At 41.9% G+C, this 17,246-nt stretch overlaps 1 protein-coding gene across 5 annotated transcripts in view; it reads left to right on the top strand.

Moving 5' to 3' along the window:
- Positions 1-17,246, top strand: part of RYR3 (ryanodine receptor 3) — a 498,481-nt gene that overhangs the window by 444,026 nt on the left and 37,209 nt on the right. For 4 of the 5 annotated variants that reach the window (XM_077127361.1, XM_077127358.1, XM_077127359.1 and 1 more), the window contains exons 68-76: positions 1,220-1,307; positions 1,410-1,502; positions 8,646-8,816; positions 9,125-9,184; positions 10,933-11,064; positions 11,523-11,635; positions 14,363-14,459; positions 16,008-16,114; positions 16,528-16,579. In XM_077127361.1, the coding sequence (XP_076983476.1) occupies positions 1,220-1,307; positions 1,410-1,502; positions 8,646-8,816; positions 9,125-9,184; positions 10,933-11,064; positions 11,523-11,635; positions 14,363-14,459; positions 16,008-16,114; positions 16,528-16,579 (913 nt within the window). Of the gene's footprint in view, positions 1-1,219; positions 1,308-1,409; positions 1,503-8,645; positions 8,817-9,124; positions 9,185-10,932; positions 11,065-11,522; positions 11,636-13,401; positions 13,502-14,362; positions 14,460-16,007; positions 16,115-16,527; positions 16,580-17,246 lie in introns of all 5 variants that reach the window. The other variant, XM_077127360.1, reaches the window with a different exon arrangement.

The raw sequence follows: 17,246 nt of genomic DNA, 5'->3' as shown, positions 1-17,246 counted from the left end.
AAGAGGAGAATGGGTAGAGGGTAGACAACCAGCAGGGTCTACCATATGAAAGAGAAGCTAGTCGAAGTGGAAAACAAGACAGGTTAGACCAGAATGTGCCTGAGGCTGGAACCCAGAACAGTAAAGAATTCAGGAGATGAGAAAGGGCCCAAAAGTGGTCCTTGGCCTCATGAATCTTTGCCTTTCCTTCCTTAGTCAAGGGTGTGCTCCATGAATGGGCAGTAGGTACAGGCTGCCCAGAGCAGTTCATTCTGATGTCCCAGGGTTTAGGAAGTGGCTTTTGATAGCTACTACCCTGCATGCAGCAAGGAAGTCATATTATTCAGACCATATTTGTGAAAACCATAGTTTTCTTTAACCTACAAAAGATGATAGATGATTTAACTTCTGCATGACTCTGTGCAGATATTTGAACAACTCACCCAGTCCTTTGGAAACATAATCTGATATTGAATACTCAAATGTATGAAAGGCAAGATAAATTTTAGAAACTGAATGACTAACACAATTTAGCTTTGTTGCTACTGTCAAATTTCTCAACCTAGCCTGGTTTAAAAAAAGAAATGATGATAAATGCCTATTTATTGGAAATGTCCAAACTGTTTATAGGGAACCTCCAACCCATTTCAAAGGACATAGGAAATTTCAGTATTTGACCTCCTCGTGCATGTACTCAAAATCACCATAAGAAATGTATTGTCTTCCATATTTTGTTCATAAGACTGGCTTTGAAAGGAAAATGCGTAGGACCTGACCTGTTTACAGTGGTTGGAATTTCAGAGGCCGAACTCTGTGTCAGTGACTACAGTAGATATCAACAGTGTTCAAGATTCCCCTAGTCTCATGAGCCTTCTATGTGAGAAGAGGCCTATTCCCAGACTTAGAGCTTAGCCTCAATAAACTCATCAGCCTAAAGAAGGGAAAACCCTACCTTCAAAGACTTTGAAATGTTGATTTCTGACATCTGTTTGCTAAAATAATCCTTGAAACCTTTGGTAAAATGGAAGAAATTATTGTAAGTTCTTCAGAAATTTCTACACGGATCATAGGCCTGTATCTAAGCATGTAAAGAGTGTAGTGATACGTAGATCCCTGATGATTGCCTTGGAATGGTTATGCAGTTTTATCAGGATGCATGTGTGCAGCCGATGTCAGTATAAGTTTTAGGGTGAGAACATTTTAATCTTACCAAATTTCATATATTTACCTTTCAATTCAGATCTAACTGGCTCAAAAGCCCTGATGCGGATTCTGACCAGCTCTTCCGCATGGTGGCAGAAGTCTTCATCCTGTGGTGTAAATCTCATGTAAGGACACGAGTGGGCTCTACCTTAGAGACGCCTGAGAAAGGTACAGACCTTGGAAGCATTCTTGTAATATGTGGTTTTTCATTCCCTACCCCCTCTTAGAACTTCAAGAGAGAAGAGCAAAATTTTGTGATTCAGAATGAAATTAATAATCTGGCATTTTTAACTGGAGACAGCAAAAGCAAGATGTCAAAAGTAAGTCCTAAGAAATTAGTTGCACAGACTGTTCAACCTCGACCAAAGCTGTGATGTGACTGAATCTCACAATATGGAGGATAAGCTTGTACCACACTTAGGTCAGAGCATGTTAACCAATGGTCTCTACTGTGGTTTCTTGAGAATGAGCCAGAAGAAACTGCTCTCAAATAAGCATGGTCATCACATTTTATGAATAAATAGCTGCTTGTATGTCAAAAAGTTGATGGTTCAAGACTTGCCTAAGGCATTTGAGAGGTCTCCAAAACAAAAGCTGCTGTTAGTGGTTTTAAAATAGAATGTCTTCCTGTGTAGTGAAGCTTTAAAAATACACATACCTAGAGCCACCTTTTGATTACCAAAAGTAAATTACTTGTGAAGGCTCTGATAGAACGCAGTCTTGCATTATGTTTGTTTTCCTCCTATCTGAAATATTCAGTAGCTGCTTTATATCAGCTCTGTTGGCCTCTTAATGCCTTCTGTTTATTTTCCACGTGAGTTGCCCTCAGAAACATTTGTCAGTCTCCCAGCAGGAAATGTTTGAAAGAGGTTATACCGGACATCTGTCTGATAAAAAGAGTAGCCCATAGGGAAGAGAACAAGCAGGAATATAGGAGGGGAAAATTGGCTTCCGAGTTCCTGCTGAATCAGCTCTGCACAGGGAGGCTGCATTATTTTGATTGTAGATAATTTTCACATACTCTCCTTCTGGTATACATACAAAAAGCAAAGCCTACTTAAATGTGATGTTTTGTTACCAGCTGTTATGGCTTACCCTTGATTCTGCCACCACCACCCCCTCCCCCAGAAATGTGCTTCAATGAGGGGTGACTGTATATGTCAAGTATGCGTGATAAGTAATACCTGAGATGTGCATCTCTCTCATTGCTGGTACAGTGCTGCCTTTGAGGAACATGAAGGTGGAGTGTGCATGGGGACCCCTTAGAGGTGAAAATCAGTTCTGGAAAGATGGGAATCTTGGGTTTGTAGTGAAGTCCTTATTGACATCTTTCCAAAGAACCATTGTGATGGAAGACCTGTGTATGTGGAGCTGCAGACAAGGGGCTGGTATGACACCAAAAATGAAAACTTCAGCACCTGGAACTTCACAAAGTGTGGCTAGCTCTGGTCTACTGCAATTACTCTCAACTCACCATCCTTTTCATCTTTTGGCTATGTCGACACTGACACATCTTCCTGCATCCAAAAGTTGACTGTTAGAGTTTAGAACATGGTATGCACTGCTTAATAAGGTTTGATAGATAAAATTGCACAGACACAAAACAGAAATATCAGAAGTATATATATTCACATTGAAGAGGAATCTTTGCAAAGGCACCTGATGGTGGATCCTTCTATGTTTTAAGTAATTTTTGAGTTTCCAACGTTCATTTTGCATTTAATTTTTTGCAAACATATCTGCTTCTTCTTTGAGGTACTCAAGGTAGACTTTTTCCTTCTTATACTATCTCAGCCTCTCTTTCGCCCCCTGCAACAGTCATAAAGTCAATAAATACCAGACAGATTGCATTATTATTGTCAGAAAATAGCACCACAATAATGGAAATGGCTCTAATATAAGTTTTTGGATCAAAGATGAGCAGAAATGGCAAAGACATCTCAACACTGGTGATGAATGAATACTCAGGGTCTTTGGGCACACATTTGGAAAGAGATGAGGTGATGGAGAAAGACATTTCAAAACTAACCTACTAACAAACTAACTTGATGTTTTGTTTATTGAAATTACTGAATAAGGAAAAGGGAATGCTTGTCTTGTCAGAGGATGGTCATATTCAGTAATCTGTTTGCCTCCCCTGTTGGTAAGGTCAATGTATAGGAGCAAAATATTTCATTTTCACTTCCATTGACATTGTACACCAATTATTTCTGAGCCACATGGGATAGGGTCAAAGGTATAGTGTAATGAAGGGGAGGGCTCTCCCTAGATGTTAAATAACATTTGCCGTGTTACCCAGGGTAACAAGCATTCATACGTTTCCTGTTGCCTCAGTTGAGACACAGAGGACAGTGGTAAATAAGACTAAAGGATGAACAGTCCTACCATAGCCCAACTTTTGACTAGAGGTATGGCCTTGCATTATTCACTTAGCTTTGTGCCCCAGTTTCCCATGAACTGGGTTGAGCTTACTATCTGACATCTCCCAGCTTTCTAGGATGCTCAGTTTAAAAGTCAATTTCAGCAGCATCTCTAGGATAAAATAATATTGCATAAATGCAGCATATATTTCAGATGGAGAGATACCATGCCTCCAACAAACAGCAACTCTCATAGCCATTGCTGATATTTTTTGGAGGTAGAACTACATATTGAGGGGCCTAGAAGGGTATTCTTCCTTAACATCACTTGAATCCCCATTGCCTTTGCCTCTGCAATTAGATGTTCTCTCTACTCCCTGATCCAAATGGTCATCTGCACTGCGCTTGCTTTTATTTCCACCCTTAACTGAGTTTCTGGGGTTGTATAAATGAAGCTGGCATCAGTGCATATGGCAGGCAGCCTTTGTGGGAAGCATGTGAACACGAATGCTGCATGCCCACACACACTGCATATGCCATTCTGAATGGGAAGGAAGCAGAGAAAATATATACAGTGGGCCAAGCCATTCATTCCTGATTAATTGGAAGTCAGTTCAAAGATGTGTCATGTTTTTTTTTCTGGTGGCTAAAGCAGATTTGTTGGAGAGCTTGTTGTATATTTTGTTCATATAACACCAGTTTGCAAATATGTTAAGCCAACTGTAGCAAAGCTGAGCAAGTATTTTTGTTTTGTTTTTAAACTTGTTTTGTTTTCTGGAAAAATGGCAGCAGCTTCCTTGGAGGGGAATGGTAAGTTAGAACATGTTGAGCCCAAGAAATGCCAATTCCTTGACCAAAATTGAAAGCAATAAAATAAAAAGATTTGTGATGCCGGAAATATTAGAGTGCCTCATGGTTTAAAGTCACTCTGCACAGTGAAATGTGATTTCTGTGTATTGGAAAGAACTGGGAATATTTTAGAAGATGTCTCTCATTTGGGTTTTGCAAGGATATCCAGAATTATATGCATGAGTTTTCATTCTGCTCTAACCCCGCATCTTCCCACTCTCCTTCCTCTCATCCACTCCTGCCCTTTCATTTTTATTCCCTTTGCTTTTATACTTGTGCAGGTCTCCCTCTATGTCTCCCTCTCTGGGTCTCCCCCTCCCATTTTTCCCCCTCCCCACCCTCTCCCCCTGCTCTCATCTTCCTCCTTCCTTCTCTTAATTTCTCTTTCTTGTTTCTTCTTCTCAAACTAACTTCTGGAAATTCACCTTTCACTCTGAAATCTAATATTGGCTTGACTTGTATTTACTTCACTTCCCCTTTCAGAGGGGTTAAGCACTTCACGTGGCAAAGGGTCACCTTGTTCAGAAGCCTGATGGAAGCCCTCCCTGTGCTGTCTTAGGATAGTATGCCACCCTGCAATGTGTCCTCTGTCAAACTCCCCTAATCCCTTAAAAGTCTCTTTTTTTTTTTCCGTAAGTACCACACATAAAATCATCTGTTTGATCAAACACTACTTTGGAAACTGTGGAAAAATTAAATGATGTTGAAGTTAAAAGAATTCATACATCTATTGAGAAAATAAAAAAGTTGCAACCAACTTTTTTAAAAAGCATTTCCAGCATTAGGGGGAATGCACGGAGCTAACTAATCTTAGCAATACTAAAAGAAAAGAATGAAACAAGACCCTGTAGGGTGTAGGGCCCTTTAGCCGATGGTATATTCAAAGGTCATAATTTGGGCAAGAAGGAAGCAGATTACAGCACAAGAAGGGACATTCTCCATCCTTTGGGTTGTGGGATAATCCTAAATCAGATATTCCTAGAGTCCTTTTTTTTTTCTTTTTAGCAGAAGCACAAGGATTGGCCGTTATTCCAATTCTCCCTTCTCTTTTTGTAGCCACAGATCTGCTGGAGGTGAAAATGTGGTGGGTAGAAGGAAGAAAGAAAAATAGGACCATTGGTTACATGACAGATTGTAGCCCGAGCAGATGAAAAGGAGGTGGGAGGGAGAAACGGTGCTAGATCTAGAGTTCATGTGGGCACCCCATCTGAAGCCCACCCTCGGTCTGAGTTCCACATACTCTGGGCAACAGGTCTCTTAAGATGACCTCAGCCCAGGAGTGGGTTGCTTGGCCTCAGCAAAAGTCCTTAATGACCATATTAACTTCCATCCTAACCTCCCACTTGCTTTTCATGTCATGCTCAACTGGTTCCCAAAGTAGTTGAGTTTCTATTGTGTTGGCTCAGAAACTGGGGCTAAGAAGTTATGACTAACATGGTGACTTATGCCTTGGACCCCTGCTTTTCCTGACTGACTCTTCTCCCTGTCTCTTTCTTTTGTCTTTCCACACAGGCCATGCAAGTAAAGGTACAGGTCAAATGCATGATGTGTCTTTTCTGTCCTAGTATTAGCGGTGCCAGGCTCTGGCCACTCTCTGCACTGTGATCACCATGGGGGTGGTACAGAATGGATTTCCTGCCTGGAGATCCCCCAGGCCTGCTCCAGGGAAGACAACTGCCTGTCAAAGAATGAATGTAGGCCCACCCGCCCTCGGAATGGGGAAGCCAGGGAAGCCAGCCAAGCCTCGCCCTATCTGAGGTCTCCTTGCTATCTCTGCTCCCTTCCTCGGCTGCCCTCTTTGCAGCCACCATACTAGCTGCAGAGATAGGGACAACCAACAAGTCTTGAAAGCCTGGGAAACTCACTCCTGCGCTATGCCATGCAAGGGCCAGACGTCCTATTTTCTGTCAAAGGTCTCAGTCCTTTCACACTATAAACCTTCTGCCTCTTGTACAAGGCTTCCATGATTCGGAGAGTGTTCAAGGACTTAATTCAAAGATTTGAACCAGCAGATAGCCATGAGTCTTTGCATTAGATGTCCAAATGGTGGAACAAAACCTGGGACAGTTTTTGAGTTACCACTATAAGTTCTCAAGTGGAAATTTTTCTCTGTAATTAATCAATATGTTCCTGCTGCCATTGTCCCAAGTCCTCTGTCTTAAGTTATGTGGCAGAGAAAAGGAAAATACACAGGAACCTAGTCACAAACAATCCTTAGTTTGAAGGGGAAAATAAAGCCATGTCAAGAGACACTGGATGTTGGCTCAGATTCTTACTTGCTGTGTGACCTAGGAAAAATTACTTAAGGTTTCTGAGCATCATGTTCTTATTTATACAGCTGACTTAATATCTCAGGGTTTTCTGGTGGATTCAAAATGTTTTAAAAGTACCAGGTATATTGGAGTCATGTTTTCTTATTCTCAAACTAACTTCTGATATACGTAGCACTTAGCTTTTATAATAGAACAACATGTGGTTGGTTAAATAAAAAGAAAGTGAGCAAGAAAAAACTTAAATTGTATGATCAAATCCACATAGTTACACTCAGCGTATTTTTTCCTGTTGTTTACTGTACATTACCTTTTACATTTATACATAGATGATAGCACATTGTTTCAATACACAAAACCAGGTTCTTTCCTTTTTGGATTTATTTGAAGGATTTTCAAGTGTAATTTAGACTATAGATGATTTTTACCTTGAGGCACAATCTTTAAATTCTACGCCTGATGGTAGAGCATTTAAGGAACCTAGTAGGTGCTCAGTAAACGACCCCTATGCTCATGGTATGTGTGTGAACCAGCATTTGCTTTTGCTGTGTTCTGGAACACAAGAAGTCTCCTCCTCCTCTTAGCCCCCTTCTTCCCCCTTGTTCATAATTTCTCACTGCCCTGCCCCCTGCTGTCCTGGGGGCTGACCTGCCGTTTTGGAGCACTGAGCACAAAGTGTCCCTGCAATCAGTAGAATTGTCTGGCATGTTTGGCCAGCAAGCCCTCAGGAGATTTGGTGTAATATATGACATAGTGACCTAAAGGTCCAGCTGTTTCAAGTATGGTGAAAGGAATCTCATCCTTTTAAGAGTGCCCATTAATTATTAAGAATGTCTTTCACACTTTGGAAAGTCATTTAAAGAGATCAGTCCCAAGGAAATGTTAATTCTGACCAAACTCTTCTCCTCAGAAAAGCAATTCCTCAAAAAATGAATTTTGCCCTTTTGCAAGTCTCAAATGCTGGTTCCAGGGGTCACCTGGCCCCCACACTGCCCCCAGGGCATTGCCTCAGTATGTCATCATAAACCACAGTGCTGCCTTCTCATTGCTTCAAACACTCCAGGGGCACTTCAGAAAGTAAAGCTTTAATGAGCACCAAGTCCCTCTCCCTCAGGGTCCCTAACTTCATTCCCACAGTTTCTGGCTGTCCAGCCCTCCTCACGCCCAGCAAGTGTTCACTCAACAGAGGCAAAGTCCTTCAAGCAAGTCCCACGTGGCCAACTTTGCTCCTCCGAGCCCCACACCATGGTTGCTGCAGCACCCCTCCTTGAGCCCGCTGGTTCCCACCCTATGTTGAGCGCTCTCAGTTGGTTGCCTGGGGCCACCACAGTCCAGTGCACTGAATTCCCCAAAACTGCTACTTCAGGCCTTGCACTCTCTCTCTCTGAAAGGGATAAGAAGTTATAAGCAAAAGAGGGGCAGAACTCTCACAGACTCAGGGAGTTCCTTTCTATTTTCAGGTTTTCCCCTCACTCTCCCACAGCCAGACCCTGAAGCAGCTCTGCTTTAGGAGTCTCCTTTTCCCACAAGAATTTGCATTGCCTCGTGATGAGGGGATTGGCTGGGAAGCCGGTGCTCCAAAACACTAAATCAGCCCTGGAAATAGAGCCGTTGCAATTCTCTGGTGGATGCTCGTTCACATTTTTACTGACTCCCCAGCATTAGGATCTCAGTTTTTTTCTGGGGTCATTTTTAATCAATGATCACATCATTCCTTTTGAAAAATACCAATTTGTTTGTTTGGTCCAGAAGTGTGTGAGCAAAGATTGTGTAAGTGTTTGTGGTGTGTCCAGTTCTGTGGTCTGGTGTGCATGCCCCCAAGGAGAAGGCTCAGGGTGAATGGTGGTCTTTTCTGGCCACCTGGTATATCTGACCTTTAACGTGTTAGTAAACTGTACTTGTGCTGATATGCCTTTCAGGTGAGGCAGTTCCTTTCAGAGAATTGTTGAGCCCCATCTCTGTTTATTTTCACATCCTCTTCCAGTCTGGAGGACAGGACCAAGAACGGAAGAAGACAAAGCGGAGGGGAGACTTGTATTCCATCCAGACCTCACTCATCGTGGCTGCACTCAAGAAAATGCTGCCCATCGGCTTGAACATGTGCACCCCCGGCGATCAGGAGCTGATTTCCCTCGCAAAATCACGTTACAGCTATGTAAGCCGCCTGTCTGCACTGACTGAGCATGTGGTGCAGGGGTGGCAGCGAGAGCCATTCAGCCCCTGGAGGGTCAGTCCTCCTTCCCAGGGGGCGGATGGCCAGAGACCAGGCTGCACAGAGGAAACATGCCCTCATTGTAAAAACTGGCTGGGAAGTCAGTGCCATACCCCTGGGGACAAGTCTCCTCTTATGCTCTTGTAATAAGTATTCCAGCAAAACTGTCCATACACCGTCCATATGCCCCTCTACGCTTCTTCACTTTTCCAAAATGACCTCTATGAATAAAATATAGCTTCTCTTTTCAGAGGGACACAGATGAAGAAGTCAAGGAACATCTGCGCAATAACTTGCACTTACAAGAAAAGGTAATGCCACAGGAAGACCCTGAGAGCACACACAGGCTTTCCTTCTGAGTAGGAAATCATGCACACACTTAAATTACTCATGTTTTTAAAATGTGCCACAAAAAAATAGCCTCAGTGTTCTTGTTTAATTGGCAGGACTAGCTCACTGCCCTTAACTTTTTCTGCCCTTAATTTTTACTCTTTCCTTGCTATCACAAAGAGGATGCAAAGAGGCATCCAGTAAAGTATGCCATCCTACCTCCCACTATGGGAATATCAAGCCAAAGCAGGGAGGGTTAGACTAGGTCTCAGAATTTACTGGTACAAGACTTCTTAAACAATGAAACAGACACCTGGGAGAAGTTTTTGCATCTCTTGTTCTGGAGAGATTTTGAAACAAAATACTTTCAGGTCTAAATGAGGTTTAATCCGAAAAAAAAATAGTTTTCTTTTTAAAGGCTTCTTGAGAGTTTCCAGACCTGTGACTCTGAACAACTCTTTGGATACATGGATCCCTAAGATGGAGGACTAAACTGACGCAAAATAACTTCTCCTTTCTACCTCATGCATACGGGAATGCTGGATAAAATATACCAAGAAAGCCAGAGACCTGGGTTCGATTCCCAGTGCCTGCACATGCAAAAAATATATATATACATACACACACACACACACACACACACACACACACACCAAGAAAAAGGCATTGAAAATCCCAGATGCCCGAAAAACAAACAAACAAACAAACAAAAACAAAAAGCAAGATACTCTAAATCATAGCAATGAAGAGAAATCAATAAAGTTGGGGCTCATAGAGTTTTCTGGACCAGATAACTGGTCCAGAATAACCTTTAAGTGTTGGACCTGATTATCCATGCTGTATACAACACAGAACAAGAAGCTTACACCAAATTCACTACATTCAGTGAAATCCATTAACTCCTTGTAGAGACAACCATGAAACCACACAGAGAGTCTCCATTCCCTAGGATATAGACTGGGATGCTGCTAAATAAAACTATTCCTGAGCATAAGTTCACATAAAAAAAAAATGTACAAAATGTGCAAGGAAATCCACCACTATTAGAGAGTCAACAAATGCATTGAAGGAAAAAATTTAAGTGCACAGTACTGAAAGGTAATTAAAAATAATTACGTGATGAAAAGTAATGAATGTTGCCAATGGCAATGCAATATTTTGAATGTAAATCATATCATTAAATTGTATATTTGAAAGTGGTTACAGTGGGAAATTTCATACATGTTACCATGATAAAAAGTAAATAAGTATGACTGAAATATTTAAAGAGATAAGGGTAGCAATAGAATCACTAAAGCAAGGATTGGTTGCTGATTCTTTTTTTGAAAAATGAGAGAGCTTTGTAAAAGGCTTCATAGTAATTCTGAAAATTAAAAAAAATGGTTACTGAAATTAAAAACCTAGTTTATAGGTTTAAAAAATAGGCTAGACAGAGCTGAAAAGATAATTATAAATTGGAAAATTGATTTAAGGAAATCATCCAGAATGCCGCACAGAAACTAAAAGGATGGAAAATATTACTGGAGAGTTAAGAGACACTCAGACAAGAATGAGAAGTTCCTACATAACCTTTATACATGTTTCAGAAGAATTAATAGAGAAAATGAAAGAGAGGTCATAGCAGAAGGGATTCTTGGTTGCTGCAGAACCACAGTAGAAATAAAAAGCTTTTATCAGCACAAGAGGTACAGGAGGGTTGTTCATCTCACGAATATGCTTTAATTTTCAGTCTGATGACCCAGCTGTAAAATGGCAACTGAACCTTTACAAGGATGTTCTGAAGAGTGAAGAGCCTTCCAATCCAGAAAAGACAGTGGAGCGTGTGCAGAGAATTTCAGCAGCTGTTTTCCACCTAGAGCAGGTAAGAAGTCTGCCCTGAGCGATGAGGAAGCAAGTCTAGCCTAAAGAATACAAAGCTCTGCTCCACAGTGAGCTGTCAATTCGTTACAAGCACCATCATAAGATTGAAAAAACATGGAACAAGGATCATTCCAGATTATCTCCGAGCACCATCTTGGTGCCTGTTCTTTTCCATCCCAGTGCTTTATGAATTTTTGACATTAGCTCAGATGACCCGTTGAAGTCACCTACCCGTTTGTAAAACTGCTAATGAGCAATAAGTGGCCAAAAGCAGTTGAGAGAAGGAAGAAAACCTAAGACCTCCACAAACTGAATCATCCGCCGAGTACATTTTGCTGGCTATAGTTGAAAAACCAGTATCTTCAAGTTTTGAGAAGTCTGAACTCTAGGTGACTGTCTTCTACTACCTGGAGATAGTCAGGTGTACCATCTACACCTGCCCATGTGATTTCTTCTCAGGTGGAACAGCCTTTGAGGTCCAAGAAGGCAGTCTGGCACAAGCTGTTGTCAAAACAACGGAAACGGGCAGTGGTGGCCTGTTTCAGGATGGCCCCTCTCTATAACCTGCCCAGGTAAGTACATTGTCATTTTCTTCTGGCGTGTAGCCAGTGATGGAAAATAAGGTATCTTTCCACAGCTGTGTTTTCTTCTGGCCCTGACACTTCTAAGCCAAGAGGTAGAAATTGGAGTCCTTGGCCTGTGGTGCCAGTGCAGTCTGCATATAGTATAATGGCCTGCTAAGGTAATTGAGGTAAATGTAAAAACCAAAGCCAGATGAGATTTCCTAGTGCCCATGCCTGCCTCAGCTCACCATTTTGTACCAAAAAGTCAGCCACATAAACATATGGAGGCTTGCTACCTTTGCTGATGTGGGATTCTTTGTGAGTCTGTAAAGCTTTCTGGGTTGATTAGAGAGGAAACTCTTGTCTAAAACACTTAACCCAAATTCCATGAACAGATCAAACAATATTTCTCTGCTCAGACACTTAGCTGACACCAAAATTATAGTGTTCCCCCCTCAGCACGTCCAGAAATATAACTTGGAATCCTTTAGCATATGTTGTTTGCCATTAAGACGAAGAAAGGGCATTGACCAGGGATGCCCCAAGAGGCCAGTCAGGGACACAATACCTTTATCTGGGTGTTTTAATCTATACTCTTAAGTAAAAAATATGTGAATTTCTTCCCAAATGTGTCTAAACACACATCTTGTGCCAACATCAGAAGGAATATGGGTGGCACGGTGGGCCAGAGTTGACCACCGACTCTGTGTCTTTGGCTTTGTGGAAACATTCTCATCTTCAGACTGATTATAGTGTGGGTGAGGTGGGCTCTGGATCAGCAAACAAAGCTGGTAAATGAATATCAGCCTCTGCTTCATTAACTTTCAAATCAATAGGCACATCCTTTCCAGTCCTAGGCAAGTATGTTCTAAATCCCGCATAAATAGATGTGTTACTTTGGAATATCAGACAAAGGACCACTTCTATGCATCACATTTTCCTTGCATCAAATTGTGTATCTTGGCCATCATTTGTCCATGCTGGCCTGTAACCCTGGTTAGGGTTGTTCTGAGCCAACTGGCCAACTAAGCTTTCCTGGTTAGGATCCTTGATGATAATGGAAAATTGTGATCTCAGAGACACACAGCTACTCCTCCCAGTCTCTGCAGGAAACAGATTAGTGCCTTTGGAAGAGGATGAGGCACCAAAAATCCAGTAGAATTCATGAATATTAAGATGAAAAATTAAACCTTTAAGTCTGCTAAAGCCTTGATAGAAAAAATGAAATTCAGAGCCCAAAAGAAAAAGCAAAAATGCACAGGGTTTTGTTTGTTTTCTAGAAGTCATGAAATATCATAAAGCATTCCTCTTCTTCTCTGGTAGAGATCCATGCGTGATGCCATGCTAATTTGACCCTCAGGAGGGTTCAGTTCTAAACCCTGGCCAGGCCAGCCAGCAGAAATTACATCTCAAAAACAAGCATTTTTCTTAGAAATGTTAGGACTATCCCTTCCTATTTGGGCTGCTCCTTTAGCAATTCTACTTTCCCATGAGTAATAGTAGGTCCAGGAATTCACTATATTGACTGGCTTCTAATACATTTGTTTTAAAGGGGTCACCCTGGCTATTCTCCTTAACATAGAAGATTGTAAGTAGATTTTATAATAACAAAAAAATTTTTTAAATTAAAAAAAGGAATCTGCTGGTGGAGACCACTCCTCTTCACCATTTATGGTGCCCTAAACTGCATGGAGTCTCCCTAGGGGTTATTTTATTATGTGAAACTGTTTCTCTGATGTTAGTTTTTAAAAGAAAACCTATATGCTTTTCTCCAGACACCAAATTAACAATTTCTTCCTGAGCACCTTTCAACGGGTTTGGCTGGAAAATATTAATGAAAAAACTCAGTATGACAGGCTTATTCTCTTTTTAATGGTAATGTAACCTGTGGAGAGATCTGTTCACTCTCTGCACATCCCTCCTTTCTTGACCATGATTTACAGTTACCATAAAAACACAAATTTGTACAATTTTTTTAAAGAACTCTGATTGGTCAGATTTTGAAGAAAGATGACAAGGGCTGGTTCTACCAGAAGCCAAAACCAAGGTCTTGAAGCCTCTGGTTCTTACCTCCTCAAAACTCTCCTCACATTTGGAAACCACTTAACTGCCATTCAGTGACTAACGTTCCCAGAAATCAGTCCTGGCTTGTATGGAATGAATGGCTCGTGCCAGTGTTTCAGTGCTCCCAAACTGCTGGGTCGCAGCTAGAATCCATGAGACCCACAGAAAATGTACGAACAAGCACAACATGACCAAGTCTTCCCTTCCTAAGCAAAAGTTGGAGCACTTTCACCTCCTCTTTGGGAGGCCCTGTGAGGTAAGGAAGCCATGCTTTGCTGTTTTCACATGATTTACGCTGGATTACCTACACAGGGGATCCACCAAAAGGAGCCATACTGGCGAATTAAGCCAATCCTTTGGGACAGTTCCTTGGCCTGATGCATTATTTTTCATTAGAGGGGAAATATGATAGAGACTCTGTGAGACCAGAGTAGGGTTACAATTACAGCCATGTCTTGCACGAAGCATTGTTATTTTCAGAAGATGCTCCAGATGTACAGGAGCTGCCAGGTTTTTAAAATTAATCCTTACGGTTTGCTTCTGGCTATCCTGACCAATCAGAAGACAAGAATTGTACAAAAGACTGCCCTGCTTACTAACCATTAATGGCCCAAACTAAAATAAGGTGCTCCATGGATCCCTCCTGACTTCCCTCTCACCCCTTCCGCTCAGGCACCGCTCTATTAACCTCTTCCTCCATGGCTATCAGAGATTTTGGATAGAAACAGAGGAGTATTCCTTTGAAGAAAAACTAGTACAAGATTTGGCTGTAAGTACCAACTCAACTGGGAAAAGATATGAGTGTGAATGGATTTGATTTTTGGATTCATGTGTGTGTATTTTAACAGTTAAACATTCACCAAAGAATCAAGTGTATACATTTGAAGCAAACTAATTTTATAAACTCCCAGGGGGAGGCTCTGCTAATGGTCATAAGAGCCAGAGGATGAATTTTTACTTGGAGGTGATAGTACTATTATCCACTTCATCACTGTCATCATTAACAACTAATATTTCTTGGGATGCACAGCCATGCCGGGGGGATTTCATGCTAAGTTAAGCTTTGAGCACCTTTGGTTGCAGGAGGCTACCCTACCCCCACCAAAGCCCTGCATTCTTAGTATCTCTGCTTTGGGGAAGGTACATCTATATCCCCTTCCTGCATCTCCCATGTCTATAATTGGCCCTTCAGCAAATGTAGCATGCCTTGTCTCTAACAGACTTCATGCTCTAATGACACTCATGGGACAGGGAAAAGCTGGTTGCAGAAGAAACCCATCCTGGTTCAGAATAAAGCAAATGCCTTCTCTTTTGTCCAACTTTTGGTTCTTTCTTCCCCTTCTCCTTATTTCTCCTCTGCTTATCTTTATGTTATCACTTACTTTCTCCATTAGTCTTATCCCCCATTTCTCATATTCATTTCTCCCCACATTTCTTTCTCTTCCTATCTTTACCTATCTCTCTGTTTCTTTTCCTTCCCTCCCTTTTTTTCTTTTAATCCCCCGTTCCCCCTCCATCTTCCTTCCATTTGTCTTTCTGCCTGTATTTCTTTTCATACATTCCTCTCAGTGAGAAAGACAGTTCCTTATCTTTCTCAGTTCCTTGATTTGGGTGAACCACTTCTTCTGAGCCCTTCACATGACCAGTGTAGTTCTCACCAATTTCCTGAGTATAGTCCACCTGCTGGCACTGCCAATGACACTTTCTCTCAAGCAATAATTGCTATTTCCCTTTCCATAAGGTGAAATGGAGGAGGAAGCTGCGAGGTGGGCAGCTTCAGGATGGCATCTTACAGGAACAACAAAATTTTTAGTATCAAGAGTAAGGTTAGGAAAGAGAAATGTTTTGCCAGGGTGAATCCAGAACTATTGGACCCAAAATGGCACTGGTGCTTTGTAGCTCCTGTCCCCCACCTCTATCTCCAGATCACCTGACTAAGAAAAACTCCAGACCTTCGCCAGAGGAATCCAGTCTCTTGGGTGACTCGCTAGGGTTTCCTTCCTGTTCTAGGTGCCCACAGCTTGCTTGGGAGGTCTGCTGAATGGGGTGTTTAGCTCTCCCTGTGGTCAGGCTTTTTCTTTTACTTTTTTTGTTTTAACCTAAAACTGGAATGTTTCTTTGATTGGCTGATAAATATATATCCCAAACCTTGCATCCTTAGGGCTTCTGTCCTGAAATAAATATATGGTGGTTTCTTTTTGTGCTTTTGGTCTAATGCACACTGTGCTTTCCGCTTTACCTTTTTTCTTATTTGCATGCAATTGCATGGCATGTGTGGAGATACATGCCTAAAGCCTGTCTGTGTTCATTTATGTAGAAATCTGCCAAGGTGAAAGAAGAGGAGGAGGAAGAGACGGAAAAGCAACCAGATCCACTTCATCAGATCATTCTCCATTTTAGTCGCAATGCTCTCACTGAGAGGAGGTCAGCACCTTCAGAGTGCTCTGCTTCTCCCAGGCATCAGGGATGATTGTGTCTATCCCATACCTTTGTCTTGTAGAAGGCAGCGGGCAGAGAGGGGATGCGCTGCTTGGTGCCCTATCATTGGCTGTCAAGAAACTTCTGGGGGAATTACATCAAGCCTCAGCCCTCTCATCATAATATACTGAGTCTGAAGATTAAGCAGCCTAAAATTGTTGCCTTCATCCCTGAATTATATGTCAAGTCAATGCTGATTTAGATTTTCAGAATAGTTTCCAAGACTCGGGGTGTAGGGGAAAAGAGGGCAGAAGTTTCTGAATAACTCACTAGTAAATAAAACTGAAGATTTTTATGGCTCTAGTGATTTCTGTGGGTCCAAAAAGTAGCCTGCTAAATATGTTTTTCGTTCTTTCTAGCAAATTGGAAGATGATCCTTTGTATACTTCCTATTCCAGCATGATGGCCAAGGTATGCCTGAGCTTTCTGCCCATCGTTTCAGTCTTTCTGTCTTCTTTTAGACCTCTTCAGGTACTGGTTGAGATCTAAACACCAGCCGTTGCACAATTCATGTGCCAGAGGGGTGAATTTAGGAAACCACCCTGCTATCCTGCTAAAGAAACGCTGGAGCTTTGGAAAAACTGAGGGTGCTGGTGTCTGGTTTCACAGGGCAATGCTTAGGGCAGCTAAATGGGCTTAGGCATACAGACTCTCCTGATGTCTTCAGTGAAGATTCAGAATATGTCAAGCAGTTTAGCATGCTTGTAAACAGGGCTAGAAACTAAAGGGCCATTCCAGTGTTCAGGAAGAAGCAGAGTGACCAGAAACATTTCTATATCAAATAGAGGGATGGTGACATCTGGAATGCTGAGTGAATGGCAGAACTGGTTTTATTATATGGAAAACTTTCATGTTTTGGGGGTCAGAGTAGGTTATGTTGGGGCATAGAGGCACCTACTCTTTACGCAGCTGTCCCTAAGGGCTGCAGTAGAAAGGTGCACTTTAAGTTCACACCTTCTGTGTCCCAATCCTACTGCCAAGTCCTGGTTCTGTGTCTAGACAGGGACAGCTCCCTTCACTCCTGTCTCTCATCTATTATACGAGAACCTTACTAGGTAGACAGGTACCCAATGACAGT

The sequence above is a fragment of the Tamandua tetradactyla genome, chromosome 14 (genome assembly GCF_023851605.1).
Source record: "Tamandua tetradactyla isolate mTamTet1 chromosome 14, mTamTet1.pri, whole genome shotgun sequence".
Lineage (NCBI taxonomy): Eukaryota > Metazoa > Chordata > Mammalia > Pilosa > Myrmecophagidae > Tamandua > Tamandua tetradactyla.
This window is presented reverse-complemented; position numbering and strand designations above follow the sequence as displayed.